General features: G+C 37.2%; 1 protein-coding gene across 7 annotated transcripts in view; it reads left to right on the top strand.

Moving 5' to 3' along the window:
- The window catches only part of UTRN (utrophin), a 349,507-nt gene that overhangs the window by 249,189 nt on the left and 76,878 nt on the right, over positions 1-23,440 (top strand). For all 7 annotated transcript variants that reach the window (XM_066178907.1, XM_066178906.1, XM_066178908.1 and 4 more), the window contains 2 exons: positions 10,452-10,581; positions 22,456-22,724. In XM_066178907.1, the coding sequence (XP_066035004.1) occupies positions 10,452-10,581; positions 22,456-22,724 (399 nt within the window). The remainder of the gene's footprint in view (positions 1-10,451; positions 10,582-22,455; positions 22,725-23,440) is intronic.

The raw sequence follows: 23,440 nt of genomic DNA, 5'->3' as shown, positions 1-23,440 counted from the left end.
GTCTGAAAGCACCCTTTTTTTTTTTTTTTTTTTCTTTTTTTGCCTATCTCCTAAGTTGAATTTACAGGTCCAGTTGGATTTTCTGCTGTTTTAATGAGACTTTGTTAGATCATCTATTTGAAAATGCAAAGACTGAGCAAGGCTGTTGTGTTGGGCAAGTGCAGTTTGCAGAGGCTTAAATGGAGCTAATAAAGCAACACACACTATTGCATGTTGTCACAGGTTTGGGTGTCCCCTGTTTGACAAGGGGCTTAAACTCCCAGCAGAAATCTATATGTTATTTATGTTCTTTGTGGGTCATGATGAGGGAAAATTCTCTGCTACTTGAAATGAATGCACACCCCCCCCCAAAAAAAAAAAAAAAAAAATGCAACCCCACCACAACTATGTTGTGGTACCAGCTGCGTTGCTGCTGTGCTGTAGAATGTATGAAATACTACACTTGGGGCTTGCCTTTTTTGCCTTTTTTTTTTTCTTCTTCTTAAATGCCACGGGCATTTAAGATATGGCATTGATGCCAGGTTCTGTGTTTTCATGTTCCTCTAACTTCTGATGGCAACTAGAATGAGCTGAAGGAAGTGACTTAAGCAGACGGGAAAGTCATGTTGCCCTTAGGGTATTCCTTCCTCATGACTCTCTCATAAATGCCTGGAAAATTGTTTGAAGTAGAGTGCTGCTTCTTTCAAACACTACTTATTTTATTCAGTAATGGTTTTACAGTAATCTTTCTCTGCAGAGCAGATGTTGAATATACTGGCACACAATCCAGAGACAGGAAATTTTGGAGTAGTGACCCAAAGCAGAGATCCAGCATAATCTGTCACATCACAGTAACAAACCGTAGGGCAGCAGCTTTACAAAGATGCTGTCATTTTAGATAGTTTTGAAAATGGGAAGCCATAGTGGAAGTGTTGAGAGCAAAAAGCTACGAGGGAGATTGAAGTAGACTGTGGTGAGGAAGACGGTTTGTTGACTGGTGATTATTCAGTTGTCTGTCTGGACCATTTGCTTCCAAAGAGAAACCAAAGTGACTGTTTCTAGGAAGGAGGAGTAATTAACATTGACAGGGTTTCTGCTTCTGAAAGGATTTCCACTAGCAGTCCTCTCCTGTTCTGCATGCATACAGAACAGGAAAACTAGAAGTAGCCTCAAATTGCAACTGGTCCCTAGCATTTTTTCTGCTTCAATATTCAGCTGGGTTCTGTTGCCTGTGCTTCCTTCTCCCCTAAAGGGAATATTCATCCCCTTACACAATTGTCATACAGGTGATGCTCCCTTGAGACTTTTTGCAGTGATCTGATTATTTATAATTTATAGGTGATACTGTACAGTACATTCACTGTTTTTCTTGGTGATCACAATTCATTGTCAAGGATGCTGATGTACTCTTGCACTAAGCAGGCTGATGTGGAGGAAGCCTCTCATGAGATGTGGGCATGCTCACAAAGCACATCCTGTCTTTATATATGGAATGAATTCATAGTGCTGCATATCACAAAGTTTCTCTTAAGTGTATTGACTTTGAACTATAATTACTAAAAGTCTTTCTCAAGACTCCTGCATTAATACAGGAGGTACCATTTAACAGTGAAGTAGCTTATGACACCAAACATTTCTGACCTGTCCCATTGGTGGTTTTTTGAAGAAATGCAGAGAAATCTTAATCACACAAAATGAGCAAAAGGTGACCTGAGTTTAACTACTCTTAACAACAGTGCAGCACCCAACTTGTTAATGGTGGCATCGTTTCAGTTTGAAGCAAGAAACTAATGGCAGTTCATCAGCAATCACACAGTCTGAGCAAACCCAAACCAGTCTGTTGCCAGCAAAGAAAGAGGAATGTGTCTCTCTTATGTTGAAGAGCTAGATGCTTACTGCTGAGGGTGAAATAAAATAGGCAGTGCTAACAGGATGTTTGAGGGCTCTTGCTCAATTAAGTAATAATCCATTTAATATGCAGCAGATGTTTTGTGTGTCTTGTGTCAGGCTGGAGGCGATACATGTTTTGGATGCATAAACAGAACAATGCTTTTTTGTGTGTTCTTATCTCTCCCCCTTTTTCTGTGAGTATTTTCTGATATAAAAAGCAGAAGTTATACCAGTTGCTACCTGTAAAGAAAAGATGGAGTTTGATGCTCAGACAGTGTTTCCTCCATAAACTCATTTGTTGGGTTTTATGTAACTGAGTATTAACTGTTATCCAAAGCTACCCAGTTATGCATTCTGCAGTGCACAGTCACACAGTTTGAAGCTAATTTGAGTTAGCATTGAGGACACAAATTTCCTTTGCTTCTTCAAAGGAGGTACAACCTTGAAGAGTGTCAAAGAAATGTAACTTCTGTTCTGCAGATAGCTTTTCAAAACAGTTTCATGTGAAATGGAAGGATCCTTATTTTGATGGTATATTGCCTTGTCTTTAAGGTTCCTTTTTTGAGGATATAATTTTTTTAAATGTCTTTGAAATAGACTCAGCGCAATGTTTTAGCTGGCATTGTACAGTGATCTTTTCCTCGGGGGTTTTTTTTTAGGGTTTTTTTGGCAGACAATTTAAAATGTTATTTTATCTTTACTGATTTCTTACTGTCAGTCCCCTGTGTCTGGACACCAGTTCTTGTATATTTCAGATTAAAGGTTGTGGTTTGTCCCTAAGTTACATATAAGTAGTTGTCCTCTTTCTAACAGGAGCCAAGAGCAGAGTCTGGGGAGACAGGCAGAAGAAAAATGGAGGAAGTAGAAAGGGTTAGTTCTCTTCCTTCCTTCTGTTGATCAGAGATGTATGAAAATGCCTGTGATGACATTATTTGTTTACTATAAAATAAATAAAAATAGAAATAAAAAGAGATCAAGTCTTCCAAGGTTGTTGATATTAGATAACTGTCATGCTTCCATAGTAGGGTTTGGTGGGATTAGTTTTCCTTCACCAAAAGTACACTGTAGTCTTTTTGATGTAAAACTGAGTGTGCTTTTACTGGCAATTTGGCATTTGAAAATTGGTTCCACTGCTGGCAGGATGATTACTGCTGTTGTGTAAAAGTAAACACTTTTTCTCCAACACACAAAGAGTAGAAAGCTTAACAGCTTCCCTCTCTCTTCCTCTTTCAGTCTCCACACTGATTCAGGCATTTTTGCTGTCTCTGGGGTACAATCTGTATGAATTCTTGTATTAAATCCTGATTAGGTATGTTAAACAGATTTTTTTCTAAAAGCTCCATTAAAACCATTTTTTTCCTGTGCATAGCATTGTAAACCAAGCCTGTTTTAATCTACTCCTTTTGTGTAGTTTATGCAAGCCATCAAATTTAATGATTCTCACACCCTTTTTTAGCTGTCATATTACAATGGATTTAAACCAAAATATGCTCACTTATATTAGAAACTTGCTGGATGAGCAAAATAGGCATATTCTATCAGATTTTGTTCTGGTTTTTTATATGATATTTATATGATATATGTATGATACGTAGTACTCATGCTATGGTGAAATGCAAAGTAAGGATTGAATATAAAAAATTGCTTTCTTGAAGAAGAGAAAAAGAACCAACAAAGCAAGTTCAGTGGATATGCACTGTCTAGCAAAACCATCACAAAAGGGTTCCAGTGGCCAGAATGGTTTTATTTCTGGGGATTTCAGTAGTTGATTCAGCAGAGAATTCATATTAGCATACTGAAGCCTGGCTTTTTACTTTTGTTAAGAAAATAATTATATTTTTAAGATGCTTTTTGATGATAATGTCTTTGGCATTAGCTAAAGGATGTGTGGTGTGGGTTTTTTTCCCCTCAACATAGTTCCTAATCATATTTAAAACATACCCTACCCAACATAAATACATAAATTTTAAGAGAAAAAAAGAAAAGTCTTTAGGCATTCCATGTTTTCCAGTTCCTAAAGACTGCTCTGTTGAGCTTCCAAACTTCTCTGGGCAACAAAGTCTTGGTTATCGTTGACCTAGAAACACAAAGTCTCATTTCAGTGGACTAGGAATTAAGAAATCAAGTTACATAAGGTTATTGGTGCTGGAAGACATATTAATGAACATCATTATGCCTCATTTTTTGTAACCTTTGCTCAATTAAGCAGTGTCTTCCATCTCTAGTTGGATTTAGATACTGTAGCATCTCTAGGGAATGCAGGACTTGCAGTTCGTGCTTTAGAAAAGACTAAAGATGTTCTTTCTTGGAAAATTAACTGTGTAAAAAAAATAGTTTTATTTTTAAGAAAAAGCATAGCCCTGTGATCTTTAATTTAAGAATAACTTTTTAATGTTTTTTTTTATGCAATCTGTGTTACTATGAAGCTTACTTCTGCCTTTGTGCTGTAGTACTGGATTCTTTTCTAGTGCACAAAGGAGACCTTTCAAAGTCTTCACGAGGTTATTTTAAGTGTGGCTTTTCCAAACAGGCTTCAAAACATCTTTTCCTGATTTTAAAATGCTGTTAGATGAAAATGGAGGAAATAGCCTTACTGGTTTTGTATAGCCTTACTGGTTTTGATCTGTAACAAGTTCAGAAGAAAGCCAGTTACCCTTCCTTATATTAAAGTGTCTCACAGGAATGTACAGATGCAGTCTGAGATTGTCAGTTTATTGGTTATCGGTTTTGAGAATGTCAGTAATAGCTTTGTGTTTCGTGTCTAAGTCTGAGCAGTAGTGATACAGCATACTTTCCTTCCCCTATCTCTTTAGCTGCACTGCTGCAAAGTACTTTGAGAGATGTTTTAGATGCTTATTTTATGTGATGTGTGTCTATTAATGCATATTTGGAGGTGGGTGGCACTTTCGGTGAGTAGCCACGAGCACATGCAGTCCTCCAGAGAGAGAAGGAAAATTACCAAGGAACAAGAAAGTCTCAGTGAAAAAGTGCCCCTATTTCTTGGCCTGAAGCATCTATTTTGATAAATCAAAGGGAAAGTCTTAAGTAAGCTAACATTTTTTTGCTTCTGGTAAAAGATCACCAGCATGCATAGTCTAATTCTCTTTTGCCCACATCTATGCTTTTAAATTCCTGTCAGTTTAGTTTCCTTGTGCATGCAGGCAAAAAAGAGGAAATTGCTATAGGTGTGACTTCTGGGTCTACACTCCCTCTGAACCCTTGTAGTTGACCCCTTATTTGCACACTCTTTATTGACACTACAACAAAAGAGAGAGCAAGTGGCAAGTGGAAAACAGAGAGACCATTTAGAAAAATACAGCATTTGGCACTTCTTTTGGTCCTTTTTGAAATGCCTATTTAGATACCTCTTAAAAAATAAATCTAAAATACCCAATATATATTTATTAGTAAGGCAAACAGCTTTTTTTTTTTTTTCCTTCAGATTTTTTTCCCCACTCTGATCTTTCCTTTTCTTTCTCTATTCTGGTGTTGGTCACTGTTTGTCACTGATTTATCAGAACATGTAGGATTCAGTCTCATCTTTAAAGTCCCATGTGCTACATGTGTCCTTGTATCTCTAGGTATTAATGGTTGCATATTAGGCACCCTTTTTCTCCTTCATTATTTCTCTTGCCACACAGATTTTGTATGAAATAATAAAAGGTAAATAAATACATGGTGGGCTGCACAATCTCAAGTTAAAAATGGCTCTTTATTTGACTATTTTCTTTATCAGATGGGGTAGACATATAAAATTGACTTTTACAGAGAGATGTGTACAGAGACCAAAACACTTTAAATTTTATGCATGCATGTTCCATTAAATAATATCTGACAGGAAGGAACAGTTTCTTAACATGCTATGCTTATTTTCTTTCTAGTTCATTCTTTAGTGATGGAGACAGCTGGCAGAGACTCAGTCACAACCTTTATCTCTGTATGATCTTTATAAACAATTCCTCATCTCACTCTGAGTTTGCTCAATCATCCTGCTTATTCTTCCCATCCTATTAAATGCCACAGATTATTTTTTTTTCCATTCCATTTTAGTGTATAAAAGTAACAGGAGTTTTTCAAGCACTGGCTACAGAATAAAGATGAATAAGTAATTAAATGCTTCAGGAGCTGCTGATTGGCACATAAGGCTACAGTGTGCTGAACTGATATGAGTTACAATAACTTGCATCTTTACTTCCTTGAAAGAGTGCATAATAAGACCTGATTTAAATATGTTCTGTTTTTAAGAAACATCCCATGTGTTTTCTTTGAAATTAGCTTTGCCTTCATCTGTTGAAACTATTAAGCAGATCTGCTCCTTGAATTATTCTGTACAAGCCTGTACAATTCAAAAGAGAAAAAGAGACTGCAAATTAACAGTGAGTAATTTTGGAAGTCCACTTACTGTGCTCTAAAAACAATTTTAAGGTGCAGCTGAAGGAAATAGGTGCTTTCAGGATACACTAAACACTGTAAAAATCCCAATAGCAAACGTTTTGTAGCTTTTAAATTTTCCAAAAGTGGAAAAGACTTCAGCTGCAAAGCATTCCCAACAGCAATTTTTTAATGCCCTGGTTTAGGCAACTTCCTTTAAAAATCTTAGCCTAGAAGGAGAGTTGGGTTTTATACAAGAAATCAGATGTATCTTTAATGAAGAGAGGACAAATGGGTTTGATTATCTTGGTGTAAACAGAGCAAATGGTCTATCTGCGTTTCCAGAGTTAAAAAGGGAGTAACACGTATTTCACAGTCACGGAAAAAGGGACAAATCAAAAGAGAGAGTAAATCACTGGCTCATGGTTGAAAATCATGGAGGCACTTTTGTTCTCTTCCCTGAGAGGAGGATTGCGTTAGTGGGGTCCTGGGTTACTCCACCGTAGCTGGCTAACTTGAGACCTCATACCTACAAAATGAATGCTGCAATGCTGATTGTAGTTATTGCTTTGTTTCATGCTGCATAAAACATTTCAAGAGTGTAGTTTCGTAAGCACATGTCCATCTACCAGTGGAAGACCTTTTTCAAAGTAGGGGTTTTTTTAAGTATTTTTGGCCAGTATTGTTTAAAGTTAGATATGGAAACAGTTTGTGTTGACACTGTATCAGCACACCAGATTTTAGGTTTTCAGGGCTTTTTTCCACCTCTTTTATAAGAATCAAGAATATTTAAAATTAGAGTTGGTTTTTCCAGGACTCTTGCATGTTCTGGTTTATGTAGGAAGTAAGAATGAATTTGCAAATGCAACAGGACTCTGTAAACTGTAGACATTGGATTTAGTAGTCTGTCACCTGTCAGATTACTGTGGGAAGTGAAGCTTTCATTTTAAACCATTGCCTAAAGTATACAGTAATTTTGCAATTTATAATTGTTGTATGAAATATAGTGGTATGAATTACTGCCCAAGTCATGTAGAGCCCCTTTCTGTATGACCAATATAGCTTTAAAATATTATTGTGCCCTTATAAACAAACAAAAAAAAACATAGTGTGGGAAAATAAATGTTACCTCTGCGCTCAGTGTTCAAAAAATACTTGCATCCATGTATTTAGCTTATTAGTGGACAGTTTTCAGTGACAAGTTTTGAGATGCTTCTCAAGTTTTTTTCTGCCATATCTTCACCTATTTAATCTATACCAAAACTCTAGTATCCATTTCCTCCTAAGTTTCTCCCTGAAATGCATAGTCAGCAACAGGAGGGGAATTCTCCCTCTACTAAAACCTGTGGTTCACTCATAGCTTCCAAATGCTTTAACTGTTTTAATTCTTAATGACAAAAGGAGAAAATATCCTTGTCTACTGAAGGAGGTACATCCATTCTGAGTAGCCACTGGAAGAGTATCCCTTGCAAAACTAAATAAACCACCAAAATATATGATTGCACTTATTATATAAAAAGCTTTACAATAATCAAATTCAGCATTGCAGGTTTTATGTCCCTTGCTGGGCTTTTTATGACTTATTGTGTAGAGTTCCTCTAGATGTGATTTTTCCAATGAAATCTTTGTTTTGTCCATTCAAGACAGATGATATTTCAGCTCAAGATCAGATTTATGAGTGGGTTTCTTTTTCTGTTCTATTGCAGTGATGTTTGCTGGGACAAGAGATAGTATTATTGATATGCTTGGTTATCTTTGCATTGTGTACTCTCATGGCTCTTCTTGTTTACTGGCAGAGAGACACAGAGAAATATATTGAGTATTACTAAGAAAAAGTTATGCAAGTCTGAGTGCATTATTTTTTGCACCTGTGGCATAAGAAAAAACAAAACATAATCTAGGAAGTCTGTGGTGTGTTCAAGGTACCCTACTGCTAAATGATTTTCTTAGTGTTATGTCAGTATGTGTGGTTCATTTCATGCTAAAAGTGTTTTCTATCAAAAATATTGATAAAGATTGCAACGGATGACTTGTAGCTGATGAGCTGTATGGGCAAAACTCTTAAAATCTTTGTGTTGACAACCTCAATTTGAACAACTTCAATGGCAGGGTTGTAGGAGAATTAAATCCAAGGTCTCTTAGGTCAAACTTGATTGAAATTTTATTGAGGGTCAGGAGAAATTGGTGAAACACACTATGTGAGGGTAAACAGGAGAGACAGAGTAAAAGAGATCCATCTCTAGATTGTTTCTAACTGCTGGAATTTCTTAGGATACTTGAAATGTGACATAGCCTCCCTTTTCTTGTATGCTTTGGAAATATTTTGGAAGTTATATGGAGGGGAGAGAAGTAATTCTAGAAATATTTCCTACTTTAAAGTGTAGCAATCAGCCCTCTGTTTCTGACAAAGTTTTTGAAATTAAAATACATTATATTTTACTGATGTATCCACACAGGTTCTACTAACCAAAAGTCTTTTTTAAATGGGGAATTTTTCGAGCCATAATACTATCTTCCCTCTTTCTTGAAACAAATTCCTGAACAGAGAATGCTTTAATGATTTGTAAGCTATGGATGATTTCAAGTGTCTTATTCTAGTGTGTGTAATGTGAAATTAAAATATTGATACATACTGTGATGAACTGAAGAGATTCTTCAGGAATGTTACTTTTCTAATGCTTCCATTTCTGTGTTTTGTTTTTTTAATTAGGAGGGCTTGTTTTTTAAATGGCAATTTTTGTTGCTTCATGTAGTATGTACTGAATCCTACAAAGAATATTATTGCTCTTCAGAAGCATACAGAGCTAACACTGTTCTGAGGAGTGCTTGTATAAATACAACAGTTAATGAGTACTGAAAGCTGGACTATAACACTATATAGTGTGTTTTCAGTGATTAGTTTTTGTTGGGGTTATTTATTTATTTATTTATTTATTTATTTACATGTTTATTTATTTTATCTGAAGCAGTAGAATGGAAGGATTTGAAAAGATGAAGAAGATAAAGGAATGAAGTCGAGGAGGGAGAAAAAATACCATCTTGCTTCCTGCTAAGTTAAAGTTGAAATAAGGATGTTTTTTGTGGTTATGACATCAAGAAACTAACTAATGAATTGATAAGACAGCATTTGTGATGCTTTTATGGTATCTGTTTTTCAAAGTTTTCTGTACTAGACCACTCATTTTATTATATAATGTTGTCAGCATTGGCTAACTGCTTTTTTTGATCTGGAATGGGGCCTTAGCAAATCATGACAGCAAAATAAGCCTTGACTTTTTAATTAGAACCAAAAAATACATTGTAAAAAATAAACATAGCATTCTAATAATGTCTGAAGTATCTTCTTTTGTGTTTCTGTGTATAGAAAATAATAAAAATGAAACAGGAAAAGCAGTTTCCTTCTAAGTGGGACAGGCTTATGCTTTATGGTGGATGAAAATGCTTCATAAGAAACACAACAGATGACTACTTATAACCTTTTTTTAAAAAAAAGGTTGGTTGCACTTAGCTCTTAATAAAGTCATAAATGCTGGAAAGCAAAATATCTTGAAATTCTTTGCTACCACCATGAAAAAATCTTACATAGAAACTGATTTTTTTCTCTCTGTATGTAAGTTTCAAAGGGTTTTTGCATAATAGAGATCAAAATATCTTTTGAGTAATTTAAAAGATGACTTTTTCAGAATCTGTTACCACAATAAAATTTCTGACACATGTTTGCTAAATTTTAAAACTACTACTAAATAGTGGACAGAAACAAGATGTTTCATTTTCTAAGGAATGTTAACAATTTTTGCAGTTCTTGTTAGCATTTCTTAAATAATTTTCTGTTGTTTCAGTAGATGCTGTTTGCTGTTTTTCCAGCTATCAAAAAAGTAAACTTGTTGTAGCAATGTTGAAAGCAATAAACGCATTAAGTTTACTTTTTAATAGAATTTTAATGTAGTAGTTTCAGTTTGTTAGGCTCTTTTGAAAGTTACCATCATTACCTTTCTTGTATTCCTTTCTTCAAGTCAATTTCCTAAAAATTACCCTTTCAGCCTCAATTTCTTGCTGCTTCTGTTTTGCAAAATTTGCATTTTATCTTGCAGTCTGAGTAACATTGGCTATTACTCACTCACTAGGCAGGTGTGGTTGGAGAGGTGAAAACAGAGAAAACTGTGGTCCACAAGGTCAAGTTACAAATGCATTCTTCTTTCCCTTCCCGAAAGGCACTGAGGCGTGAACTGAAGGATAAAGAGCAAACCATTCTCAGCGCTGTGGACCAGGCACGAGTTTTCCTTGCTGACCAACCAATTGAGGGCCCTGAGGAACCAAGGAGGAGCTTGCATTCAAAAACAGGTCAGAAAATACTCACTTCTGGGGAGAATCGAAAAAGGAGAGAAAGGACTTGCATGTCTGTAGTACCTATTTTATATCCCAGTTACTTGCTCAGACCCTCAGAATTTTCTGAATGGCATCCTGATGGCTTTTAGTTCAATGTTTTAGGCTCAAGGATTACTTCTCTTCTTTGTAATTGCTTACATTTTAATGGAAGAAGTAGAAACATCTCTTCTGCCTTTTCCAATTTTTGGTTCAAAACGCTAATGATAGTTATGTTCTTTTTTCTTAACACAATAACACGTGCACTTTAAATGTAGTCAGAAGAGTACTTCAAGGATTCCCATTCAAACACTCTTATCTCTATTGCAAAGTTTTACTGCACAAATAGAAATAAGCATATTTAGTGGTGTATCTTATTAGAAGTAAAATAAATCAGCTTTGGGAAGGCAGTCAGTACAGAACCCTAAAGATTTGTATATTAGGTGAATCTTTGCTAAGGAATGGAACCACAGCTCTCCTAGAAACTGTTTTTGCATAGTATTTGTTGAGATATTGCTCTAAGTATCAGAGACCTAAAAGAAGGTAATAATTTTTCTCCAGTCCCCCGCAACCACAAAATAGGAAATTATCTCTCCAAGTTCTACAGTTACATTTCTGATACAAGCTACAGGATTGTGGAGTCTTACTTTTAGTTACACAAGAACTGTTCTCAGAAAATGTAATAATCTGCTTTTGCAGAATTATCAGTTGCTGTAAGATGTGAACATTTTACTGTTCTGTATAATTTACAAAATTACAGTCTATCTGCTTTTATCAGGAGTTAGTTTTTCTTTCCATACATCATTGTATACATCTCCATTGCAAACTTCTTAACTTTGTTCAGTGGAAACAACTTATTTTTCCTGCACCCATACATTGTGTTATTTCTGTTCAAATTTTTAAGTGGTTTCATATTCCCTAGTTCAACTTTGTGACAAAGTTTGAATAGCTGATGATTAAACCCAATGAACCATTTTTCTCATTGATCAGTGCTGCTGGATGCCCTAGCTTTACTTCTGTTTTGAACTCCTGACTCCTGAAAATCAGCTTCTCTTTACTCTCAAACCCATTTGCATATGGCATCTCTAATGTTTTAGTTGGTCTAAATCACAAGCAAACTTGCAGTTGAAAAGTAAGGATGCTCTCTGTATTTTTGTTCATTCTTTCATACAGTAGTTTGAAATTGCAGGTTCTCTCCTCAAAAATAGAACCTCTCAGCACAAACAATGCCAGTACATAAAACCTAACCAATATAAAATGTTCATTTTCTAACAGGATTTGATATCAATGATCTAGTCAGTGTTGATTGACGGAATGCAAACTGCAAGAGGAAACTTCAGATTATAAGATGCATCACAAATTCTTGCTATCCAGTCTATTATGTTGAAAATTATTATTATTTTGTGCTATACCAATGGCAGTGAGAACAGTATAACAGGGAATTTGATGATCATGGTAAATTGCATAGCAATAACAGCCATGGTCTGCAAGCGATGTGAGCATGTTTCTGGTCTAGTCATCGTATTTGAAAACCAATCATATGTTCAGACTGGGGAGCCTCATACATATGCACTGAACTCTTTCTTCTTCACACCCAGTACTTCCACGGACTTTCTTTCTTGAGCATGTGATGGGTTAGTCTTGACTACCAGCCAAACTCCCAGCCATCCACTTATGTCTTCCACTGCAGTGGAATGGAGGCAGGAGATGGGAGGAACAAGAGTGAGAAAGCTCATGGGTCAGGATGGGCATCAGATGGATCACAGATGCAGATCCTGTACAAACTACTCTTGGGGACCTAACAAGTTTAGCTTGGGGAAAACAAACTGTTTATTTCCATTTAAAATAAATAATTAAATGATGTTGGTTTGTAATAGAAAAAACCTTACAAACGTTAAAACCACTTTCTTCCCTCCTTTCACAGACTCAGCTTGACTCCCTCATTCCTGTCTCTTCTGCCACCTTGTTGTGATGCCAGTCATGCTCAGAGAAGCAACAAGTGGCATGAGAGGGTGGGAAGGTGATGACTCCATGGTTAGCCTAGCAGTTTCTCCTGCTTCTTTCCTCTCACGGCTTCCCTCTGTGTGCTATCTCCGTTGGGAATATCTGCCTTAACATGCATGGGATTGCTCCTCCTCTGACTTTGGTGTTCTCTCTGCTGTTTCTCCTGTTGGTTCCCTCCTCCTCTCTGTTTCTTTCTGTTTCTAAAATGCACTTTCCCTGAGGTGCCACCAGCGTGGCTGAGTGCCCTAGGTGTGCCCCATGGTGAGTTGACTGGAGTCTGCTGTCCCTGGCACAGGGCAGCCCCAGCCTCTTCTCCCAGAGATCCCTGTGAAGCTCCCGCTGCCCGCAGTGAGCACTCACACCCTGTACAGAACAGGCCTGCACTTTCTGTAGATTAATAGACCTTCAGGCCAAAAGCCATCCTTGAATCATTTTGTCTGATCTCATATATATATAATAAGCTGTTAATTTTCACCTAGGAGTGAGTCTAGTAAATTTTTTCTGACAACTGATGCCACCAATCTCCAGAAAACTTAATCTCTGAACTAGAAGACAGCCAGACACACATGATCTTTCTTCAGATTAACCATTTTCAGTGAAGGGTGTGGGCTTTAATTTGCTTTTAAGATGGTAATTTTTTTTTTCTCTGTCAACCTCTTGGTCACTGGCGTTCTCTGTAGTTGATTGAAGTTAACTTGTTAACTTCAATGAAGTCCACTTCATGTTGATAAAGGTGGAGTGTGGTTACAGATTCTAAACTGACAATCTGTTTCCTAAAAACTGTCAACACTGTACAGTCTTGATTTGAGCAGTGCTTTGGCTTGTCCTATAATTGAAATAGCAAAACTGGTTTACTAGCTCAAACTTGCATTAATTGGAAATCACAGTTTCCTGAGGTTATTTCTTACCTTGTATAAGGGAGGGGTTGTTATGGGAGAATGGTTAGCTAATTTGAACATGATAAAGGTTGTAAAACTGTTTTCTGTTTTCTTCAACCTCTCAGTCTAATTTTTTTTAATTGATTTTTAAAAATTAATTTATTATTTTCTTCTTCACCACGGGTCTTTTCATGCCAGGGAAGGCATTGTTGCAAGGGCAAGGAATGAGACAGATTTAGAGAAAACTGATAAGAATCAGTTTTGAACTTACCTGACTGAGACCTGTTTGAAGGACTTGTGCATATATACGTTTATTGTATATAAAGAGAACATTTGTTACAGGATGCCTTATGATAAACCATTATTGTCTGTAATGGTCTTGTTAACTTCAAGCATATGAAAAGAATGTAGATTCATGTTATGAGTAAGCCTTGGTTTCTTCTTTCCCGTCTTCACCTTATGCTTCTTGTGTTTGCCTTCTACTGTACCAGAGAGTAACTGGCACATGCAGACAGAGTTCTCTATCTTCCAGGAAACTACTTCCTTAGTTAATTGTATCTCCCATCTGTCTTTTCTTCTGCTTTTGTTTTGCCATGTTTCTGTAGAGAGGTTCCATCACAAGTTTCACAGCTTCCTGTATTTGTGCTGCCTCAGTATCTGAGTGGACCTGACTGAAGGCCAGCTGCTGAATTTCATGGATGGACAGGTTAAAGAAATTGAAAATCCTCAGGTTTTTAGCGTTTTCTGTCACTTGTCCATAGTATAGGAGAAAACTTTGTTCTTAAAATGTTAATTATAATTCTCTATGGCATAGCTACAGCTAGCTTCTTAAATCCATTTACTGTAAGGTTGCAGGCCACTGGAAAGACAAAGGAAAGCAGATTTCATCTTTTGTGTCCCCCGCGTTCTACGAACTGATGATAAAGCTTTGCTGAAATTCTGTCCTTATATTTCCACTGAAGCAGTGGAACATCCTAGCAGGTTATCACAGGCCACTCCACTGATTCTCATTGTAATAGTGAATGTTTCTAGAGTCTGTATTTTTGTCCAACTACTTTAGTAACTTACTTTTCTTAGGAAAATTAGATTCCTACCTTTGAAAGCTGCTACTTATTAGCAAAGGCGGTTGTGATAATCACAGCATTTAAAAATAAGTACTTAGCATCTGTTATCTCTGTTATTGAATAGAAAGTCTCATAAATCACATCTGTGTTACAAAAGGAATATATTAATAAGTATCAGTGTATGTATGTAGATACTTTATTTAAAATGGTAGAGGGACAATATCTTTACCTGTTTCAGGCATAAATAAAACCTGAACTTTTTTCTTACCTCCACTGACCACATTTAGGTAAATTTCTCTGAAATAATTTTTCCTTTTGCAAGGAAGATCTCACTGAAAATAGGCAATTTACTCTCTTCTAATATGCAACAGGTATATAGCAGGCAGCATATTTCTAGTATGTAGCATAGCAGGCAGCATTTCTATTCCCAGTCACTTGTGTTTGTTCTCTAGCTATCACACACCACTGGAATTTTGTTTTTCCTCTGCTGTGCAGTTGGATTGATCATGAAGTCTTGACTGTAAATTAGAAGTGGTTAGGAGAATGAAGAGGATGTGGCCCACTGGAGGTCAGTGGAATCATATCCAGAAACTACTTACGCTATTTTCAAAATTGCTGCTTTAGTTTTAGTTGGAGCTCTTTGATTTTTAAGATTTTCTTCCTATGATAAGAGAAATGTGCAGTTACCCATGAGAGAATCATAAAACTCTTAGCTCTCTCATTTTCAAGGTTAGATCTTTTAGTCACCCTGCTTTGGTAGAGCTTTGAAATTCTTTCTGTACGGTCTACATGATCTGCTTGGAGCTGTTATAAATGATTAAGAGCCAATCCAAAATCAAAGAATTTATTTAGCTATTTCCAAGATCAATTTAAAAAAAGGCCACAATAAAAATTGGACAACATAGATCGAATGCTGTGTGGGCAGAGGAACAGCAGCGAAGGTGCTGTCCAACCTTGCCCACAAATGCTGGGTCTCAGTGTATGGTTTTTATAAAGTTTTTCTGCCTGGAGGCAATGCCCATTGAAAGTCCGAATATTCATGGAATTCTTTATTTCCAAGTGAGGTTTTGAAAGACTTTCCTGACAGTGTGAAAAGCATTCCAGGAATCCTCCTTTGGGGTGCTGATTTGATCATCCTCCCAGATCCTCCACCAAGACTGATATCAGATCTTCATTAGCTGTGGAGGTCCACCCTTGATGAATGGGCCATCTCCCGTTCAGCCTTGCCATTTCTGTTGCGAATTTTGTGGTTTCACAGCTGCACAATGGGCCTTGGAATTTCAGGGATGCCCTTGAGCAGCTTTTGAGAGTCCAAACTTTCAATGACAATTTATAAATTTACCACGTACAATATTTTATATGCGAATTTATGCACTACGTCTATCACAGAGCCATATTAGTAAAGTTAAGGAAATTGTTTCCACTTGCGGAGTGGTGTGGAGTGCAAACTTAGAGGATTTTAATGGAAACATGCTGGCCTGAGTTCAAAATGTTAAATTTTATTTTTGGTTGATTGGTTAGTTGTGTCCCAGTTTTACCTGAAATACGGGATGTTCTCTGGGCGGAAGCAGGTTCTTAAAGTTTAACTGTTGCCTTGTTTAAAAGGCCCTAGAAACCAGTGAAGCTTTGTTGCAAGAGAATTTTCAGTTATGCCACGGGCAGTGCTGATGACTGATGGCTGTCAAAGATTAGGACTTTGTGTGAAAGAAAATGCCTTTCTTATTCTCTAGAGCAAACATAGCTCAAAAACATTGTAAATGAGCTTCAAGAAAGGAAATTAGAAATGCATAATAATAAAAAGATGTAATGTCTGTGAAAGAGAAAGCAGGCTGAAAACAGTTGCTTAGAAGGTCAGAAAAGTTCAGAACATGGATGTTTTTAAGTCCTGTGTGGCCATTATAGGGTGCTGTTAAGTTGAGGAGCCATATCTTTTGTGCTGCCTAATTTGTCTATTTTCTGGGTTTGTGATGTTTAGGAATGAAATAAGTGCCTTTGTTTTGTTTTTAAATGCTGTTAGGGGACGTATGTCTGCTGCGGTCATGCTGGATATGTGCCAAATGTGCATACCTGCTCTATGTGCAGTGCCAAAAAAAAATCTTTATTGATCTTTGGAATAAATAAAAGGCTTGTTACAATCTGCAGTCACAGTGCTTTGAAAAGAAACAGGATTAATTTCTTGGTTGCATTGAGTAACTGAGAATATGGGGTAATGATCATCTCTTCATTGATACTTTTCCTTTATCAGCATTTGGGAGAAGACACAGCCTGGTGATGCTGTAACAGTACTGTTATATTCGCAATTTTCTGGGATTGTGGCAGGAGCAAACTAAAACTGAACTCATACCTGGTTTCTGTTCCTGGAGCAGCATAAAGTTTGGGTTTCCCCTATGCAAAAGTATTGTTAGCTGGCTTTGAATCACACCATTTGTTACAACATGTTGTCATGCTTATAGTGAGAAGTACTGCGTGGTTTGTTTATGTTGACAAATGACACTGGTTAGGCTGTATAGATGTCTGATTCCCAGGCTTGCTGTAATCTTCATTGGTTCTCTGAAGAGATGCTATGGGATGACTTAATTATCTCTTTTACCTGTAAGCTATTTTCTTTGTTTCATCCTTCTGTGCCTTCACCACCAGCACCCACTGGGAAATATCAACAGTCATTATTAAAGGACATGTGTATTCGCTGGTAGTGTTCTCAGTTGCCTTTGTCTGGAATCCATACTCCAGGCCTTTTCCAGAACTATTCATCATACATGACATTACCAGTTTCATTTGCTCTGTTTTTGCAATTCTGTCTTCTGTAGGCCAGAGATAATTTGTCTTTTATCCTGAAGAGGCCTTTCTCATTCACTCTTTATTTAATTGTATTTCTCTAGTTTAAAGAATTTTCCGTTTTGGTATAAGAAAACTTAAGTGGGCATCAAGGAAAATGACTGTGCTCTTTGGTTGTTTTAACTGAATATGCAATGGATAGGAGATAGGAGAAGAAGGTGACATGATGGATTATGGTTGGATGCTTAGATTCTGACTAATTGCTGCGTTTAGCCAACTGCTGCTTATTCTTAAACTTCCTCTTCCCATCAAATCAGGACTAAGTTTTTTGTCAAGATTTATAGAAACTCAGATAATGCTTTCTCTGCAGCAATGCTAAAGACTTCATGATGCAACTGCTTTTGGATCTTCTGTGTAGGAGTTTGATAATGGGCCATTGTGCCTATTCAAATCCTCCGAAAGTTTTGGTAATGAGCACAGTGCTTGCGTCATGCATTGTTTTTTGCTGCAAAGATTGGTTGAACCAAGGAGGCAATGTCTGACATCATGTGAGAAGGAGGCAACATGAAATCATCTCCAGTTCCAGTATACTTGCTTAAGAATTTAGCAGAAGTGAAAGGAAATTAACATTATTTTGGCAAGATGTAAAGAGATCACTAGTTCAAGGCTACATAATAAGGATGAATCAGTTGCTTAGAATGAAAACTGCTACAGCCAAATAGTCTAAGAGGTCTAAAATAAGTTCTTAAGCAAAAAGAATTTTCTTCTCTGGTATTATCCATATATGTAAGCATGCAAGGAAACTATATGCTGAAAATTCAGGCCTGAAAGTTTTCCTTCTATGACATTCAGGCTTTGCTAGAGACACAGAAAAGCTGTTGGAGATTTCAGTGCTTTGTTTGTGACAAAAATATATATTAAAATCAAGATTTTGGTTGTTTTTTTTTTTTTTTTTTTTTCACTACAGAAGAGGACTTTCTCCCCTGACTGCAAGGTTGGTTAAGATCTGTCCTCTTTGGTAAACAAAAATTCCAGTGAATATAGGCTGTTCTTACTCTCTGAGCAGCTGCTAAAGTGTGAAGATAATATAATAAGTACCATTAAAAAAAAAAAAGAGGGGTGGGAAGACACTGATCAACCTGGTGATTGAGAAGACTTTATATTAAGTGGGAACAAAAGAGCAATGACTACTGTATAAAATTTTTTCACAGCAGAAAGGAATCCTGTCTGCTGGTTTGTGTAATGACAGGCTGGTTAGATGAATTCCAGACTAATAGAAGAAAAATCTTACTGTTTACTCACTTTCTTTGAGATTTACAATTCTATGCTATGCAACCAGTACCTTGAAGAATGTGATCTCTGCTTGAAAAAAAGTAATGTGTTGCTCATTAATAATTTGGGCTTTTGTGATGGAAAACATGACGTTATACAAGATGTATTTCTCTTAAATGAATGGTTTATAGCTCATAAAAGCATGTTTTGCTCTATTTCCCTAGTAAATGTCTTTTTAGTGCAAGGTTTACAAGCACTTTCAAAGCTTTTGTGAAATAAAGCAGTCTTGCAATGAATTAATATTTTTCAAATACAATATGTGGTAGATATCCTTGCACAATAACACTGATTTGACAAATGGTTTTCAAACATGTTTTTGGCTTCAGTTTTGTTGGGATGCTTGTATCACCCCAATCATTCTGGATTTTTTTTCCCCATCCCCAAATAAGTGACTAGTTCTTTTGTGAATAAAGCTGCCTTGTTTTAGCTGGCCAGACAAAGTCAGGCTACTGTTCCCCTCTTCTAATCACTGAATCATCAAGCTTGGGAAGAGACTTTCAAGATCATCTAATCCACTTGATAACCCAGCACCACCATAACCACCCCTGAACCTATCCCCAAGTGCAACATCCAGTCTATTTATTGCTATAGCCACTTTTCTTCTTACTGCCTGTCGGAGTGAGAAGCAGTCATTGGAGCATTGACTCTGCTGTGTCAATACCTTTAAGGAAAGCCAAAGAGTTTTGCAAGATTTTCAGCTCTTGCTATGAAGCTTTCCACATGCTCTTCGTCAAGCGGCTGATCTTTTTAACTGGCTAATAATCTAGCTTAGACCTGCTCAGGCCTTGCAACATTCTACTATTTATGCAGAATTGGTAGCTTTTGGCTCTGACAACAGATAAAGAACAATACAACTGCATGATGTTGGATCAAACTGGTAGATTGCAGCTTTTCAGATATGGAACTTCTCCTTAGTCCAGTTTCTGGGTAGAGTGTCCCCTGTGTTCACATGTTCAAGATACCAACAGAGGAGGCTTCATCCAATAGGTCTGTCGTTTTCTGTCCCCTTTCAATAAAGCTCAGTATTGCCTTACCTTCGGTAAAGTATTCCACCTCTAGGTGCTCCCTTAATCCTCGTTTCTAAGTCTTGCAGCTTTTACTCCAGAGGTCTGGTTGTCCACAACCTATAGCTGTATCATAGGAAGCCCCAACCTGTAATACTAAATTTTGGTCCTTAGGTGCAGCTTGACTTCTAGATTGTTCACAGTCCCTTTGTCACTGGACTGTAGTGAATTTCCATTCATTTATCAATATTAATATTCTCAAAGGTGAATTATTACAAAATTACTTACAATAACAATTTCTTTGATGTCTTTACATAAGCAACTTGTAGCTGTTCTCTTCTGTGTAAATTTTTTTTCCTGAAAGAAAATGCAATTTTTTTTTTCCTGAAAGAGGGTTTTACTTAGAGTGTGAGCTTTTTTTCTTTTCAGAAGAAATAAAGTACCATTTTCTTTGCAGAACTAGGGGTAAAGATCATTCCAAAACCACGTTGTGCTATGATGCAGTTTATTCTACTGTGAAATGCTATAAATCCAGAGACAGGGTGCAATTTATCACAGCATAGCTTTGGTCTTCATCTTTGTTCTGGTGTGTCAGTATTGCAAATTATATGTTACTGCCATGTCTCTGTATCCCAGAGTTACATACGTAGTTCATGTCTCTTTGCATCTAAGCAAAAGATGCAGGTTTTTTTAAGCACTGCTGGTTTTTTTGACAGCTATTTCATTCCAGATTTTTCTTCTGCAATACCTTCTTGCCACTGCAGTGTCCCTAAGCCTGGGTATAATCTCTGCTTTTACAGGCAGAGTGCACGTAGGCAGTGCTCTCATGTGATAGCTTGTGACACCCAACAAGTCACTGAAATACTAACCTAAGACTCTTGGTAAGCTGAAAATGTCTTTTGTGTCACCCAGCTGCACTCTTTCTTCAAATGGCTTTCTTTGGTGGTCAAAACATGCACCTGAACCCACAGGCTGGTTGTGTGTCTCCCTTCCCTTGGTGCTGTTGCCTCTTGTTGATACTCTTGCCTTCCACTGTGCTCTGGTTACCATTCCTCCTTTCTTGTTTCTCCTAAATAATCACTTCCCAACAAGCTCCTTGTGCTTTTGAGCAACACCTTCTCCTCCCTATATCAACAATTGTAATACAAATTATAATTGCATTGTGGTTGATCTTCTTTGTTTGTTTGTTTTTTTGTTTTCCCAGATGACATCTGGATTGTCTTGTTGAATACTCTTCAAGTATTCATAGTGTAGCATATATGAAGATTAGTATGGGCTAACAAGATTTGAAAAAGCTTTAAAATAAAAATATGTGGAATTTGTAGGCAGAAACTCTAGTTGTGATTCAAACAACTCCCTGTTACTTTTTTATCTGGAAAAAAGTGACTTCTTAACAACAAATTGGAGTGTATTTCAATGTTTTATTTTGTGTTAATTACTTACAATATGCTTTTCTGTATTGGGTGCTATGGGAAAACAGTTGCATATGGGAGGCATAGTAGGGTAGCTTTTGCAATCTTAACTGTGCATTTACTTTGATATTCATCTGGCCTTTGTAAAGCAAAAACTTCCCTCCCACACCATTTTTTGTCTGTTGCCCCCTCACCCTCCACCACCGCATTAGTAACTCCAAGCTCAGCCAGTTATAATGATTTTAAAGACAGTCTATCAGTAAATGGAAGATTGTATGTCTCATCTGACTTCTGACAAAAATGGTACTTTCATCTTTGCATGATTGTGTATAATTTATTCATAGGCAACACTTGAATTTTAATCACAAGAGTACTGTGATAAACCTTTTCCAAGGCTTTTATATAGGGCTGAATAGAAGGCCAATTGGCTTAGTTTCGGTGCATGTCACGTCTCTGCTCCTTCTTTTGTTCTCTGTTTTTTGCATTATGGTTTCCTCTGCTTGCTTTTATATAGAAGGGGAATCCCCTGAGACTGGCTGTGTTTGTTTGTCATTACTGAAACACCTCTTCCCTGATGAAGGAAGCTTCCCATGAGTTTTTTTCAGCAAGGACCCCCTGTGCAGTAGACAGCAGGAGCTGCTGGGGATATTTTAGAGTTTTCTTTTTAGCTTTCTGACTGACTGGATTTTGCTCAGTCTCAAACTAAAGGTGTTCCATGGTTGCTGGGTTGTGTGGGATCTGGACACATAAGCCTGAAATTTGTGAGACATACTGTACCGTAAGCTTGATTCTTTTTCAGTCAATGGCTTCATAGAGCATTTGTAGGTTTGGAAAAGCTATTTAAATTGGCCTTTTTGGACTTTGGTGTTAACACAGAAAAACTGATGTAGTGCTGCAGAACCACACCACCCATGGTACTTAGCATATCTTGGGTTTTGGTACCGAATCTGAAGAGACATCCTGGTGCCACAGTGAAAGGTGATGGTAAGAGACCCAGGAACAAAGCACTGTCCTAGCTCTTTCTCTGTAAAATGATCTAAAGATTTCCGGCTGAAGTTTCCAGGAATGAAGAAAAATCTTATATTTCATTTCCCTGTGCCTCCAAAAGTAACAGATCAGCAGTAAGCTGCTTTTACTTTGTGGGTAACATAATATGTGGAAGGCAGGAGTAGTTTCCTGTCTTCTGATCAAGGTCTGTGTTGTCAGTAGGAGTGATTGAGGTCTGAGTTTACAGCAAGGTACACTTTCTTCTACCTGCTGAAATAAGTTATCAGTTGACACTGAAATACACACTGACTGTCTTGAATGTGTATTTCAGGAGCACTATCTGTTCCACTAGACAAAATTTCGGAATTAAAAGTATAACTGTTCTTTCCCTCTGCAGAATTAACCCCTGAGGAGAAAGCCTTGAAGATTGCCAAAGCAATGCGTAAGCAGTCATCGGAGGTAAAAGAGAAATGGGAGAACCTAAATGCCAGTGCCAGTATCTGGCAGAAGCAAGTGGACAAAGCATTAGAAAAACTGAAAGACCTTCAGTGTGCCATGGATGACCTTGATGCTGATTTGAGGGAGGCTGAAAATGTGAGGAATGGCTGGAAACCTGTAGGAGACTTGCTCATAGATTCATTACCAGATCACATTGAGAAAACTATGGTAAGTGTGGAACTCCTGGAAAATATTTAGTTTGTTTGTGTGCTAGACCTCTCTATTCTAGTCCTTTTAGTCATATTATTTATACACTGTATGCTGAAATGCTCATGTGCAGTATAAAGTCTTTAAAGATATCTGAAGTCTCAAATAAAGTCCAGTTCTGGGCCACATTCCCAGTGTTGGCTGGGATTACATACACACATAGATCTGTTTGGCCATCAGACTTTCCTGTTAGAAAAACATTTAGAGCTTTTTTAATCATACAGAAATATATACATAGTTTTAATTTCTGTTCCTTAACTTTCACAACTATTGCCTATTTTTATTTGTATAAGTGAATATTTGCATTTGCTTTTACTTTAGCCTGGCTTCCCATCAGGATTATTTCAAACTGAAGAACACATACTACCCTGCAATGTTGTTATGGGCAAACCAGTTCTTGCTGCCTGGGTTGCATGCAGGGCTCAGCATCCCAAGGCATGGCTGCTCCTGATGGGTAGTAGTCATCCCCTACTCTTGGGCTGCAGAGCTCCCCAAGGAGGAATATTTTCTGATAATTAGCATTGTCCAGAAAAGCCGACTGGAAACAGTACGGTGAATATCATGGATTCCAGGAGAGCGTGTGGGTATGCACATGTAGGCAGAGAAGATTGCTCTTTCGGGCAAATTCAACATTTACTGCTAAGCTTCTGTTTCACAAACACAGATTTTCAGGTTTT

Source organism: Chamaea fasciata, unplaced genomic scaffold, assembly GCF_029207755.1.
Source record: "Chamaea fasciata isolate MVZ Bird 193981 ecotype frontalis unplaced genomic scaffold, bChaFas1.0.hap1 SCAF_3, whole genome shotgun sequence".
Taxonomy (NCBI): domain Eukaryota; kingdom Metazoa; phylum Chordata; class Aves; order Passeriformes; family Sylviidae; genus Chamaea; species Chamaea fasciata.
The sequence above is the reverse complement of the archived record's forward strand: the minus strand, read 5'-3'. Positions and strand labels throughout refer to the sequence as shown.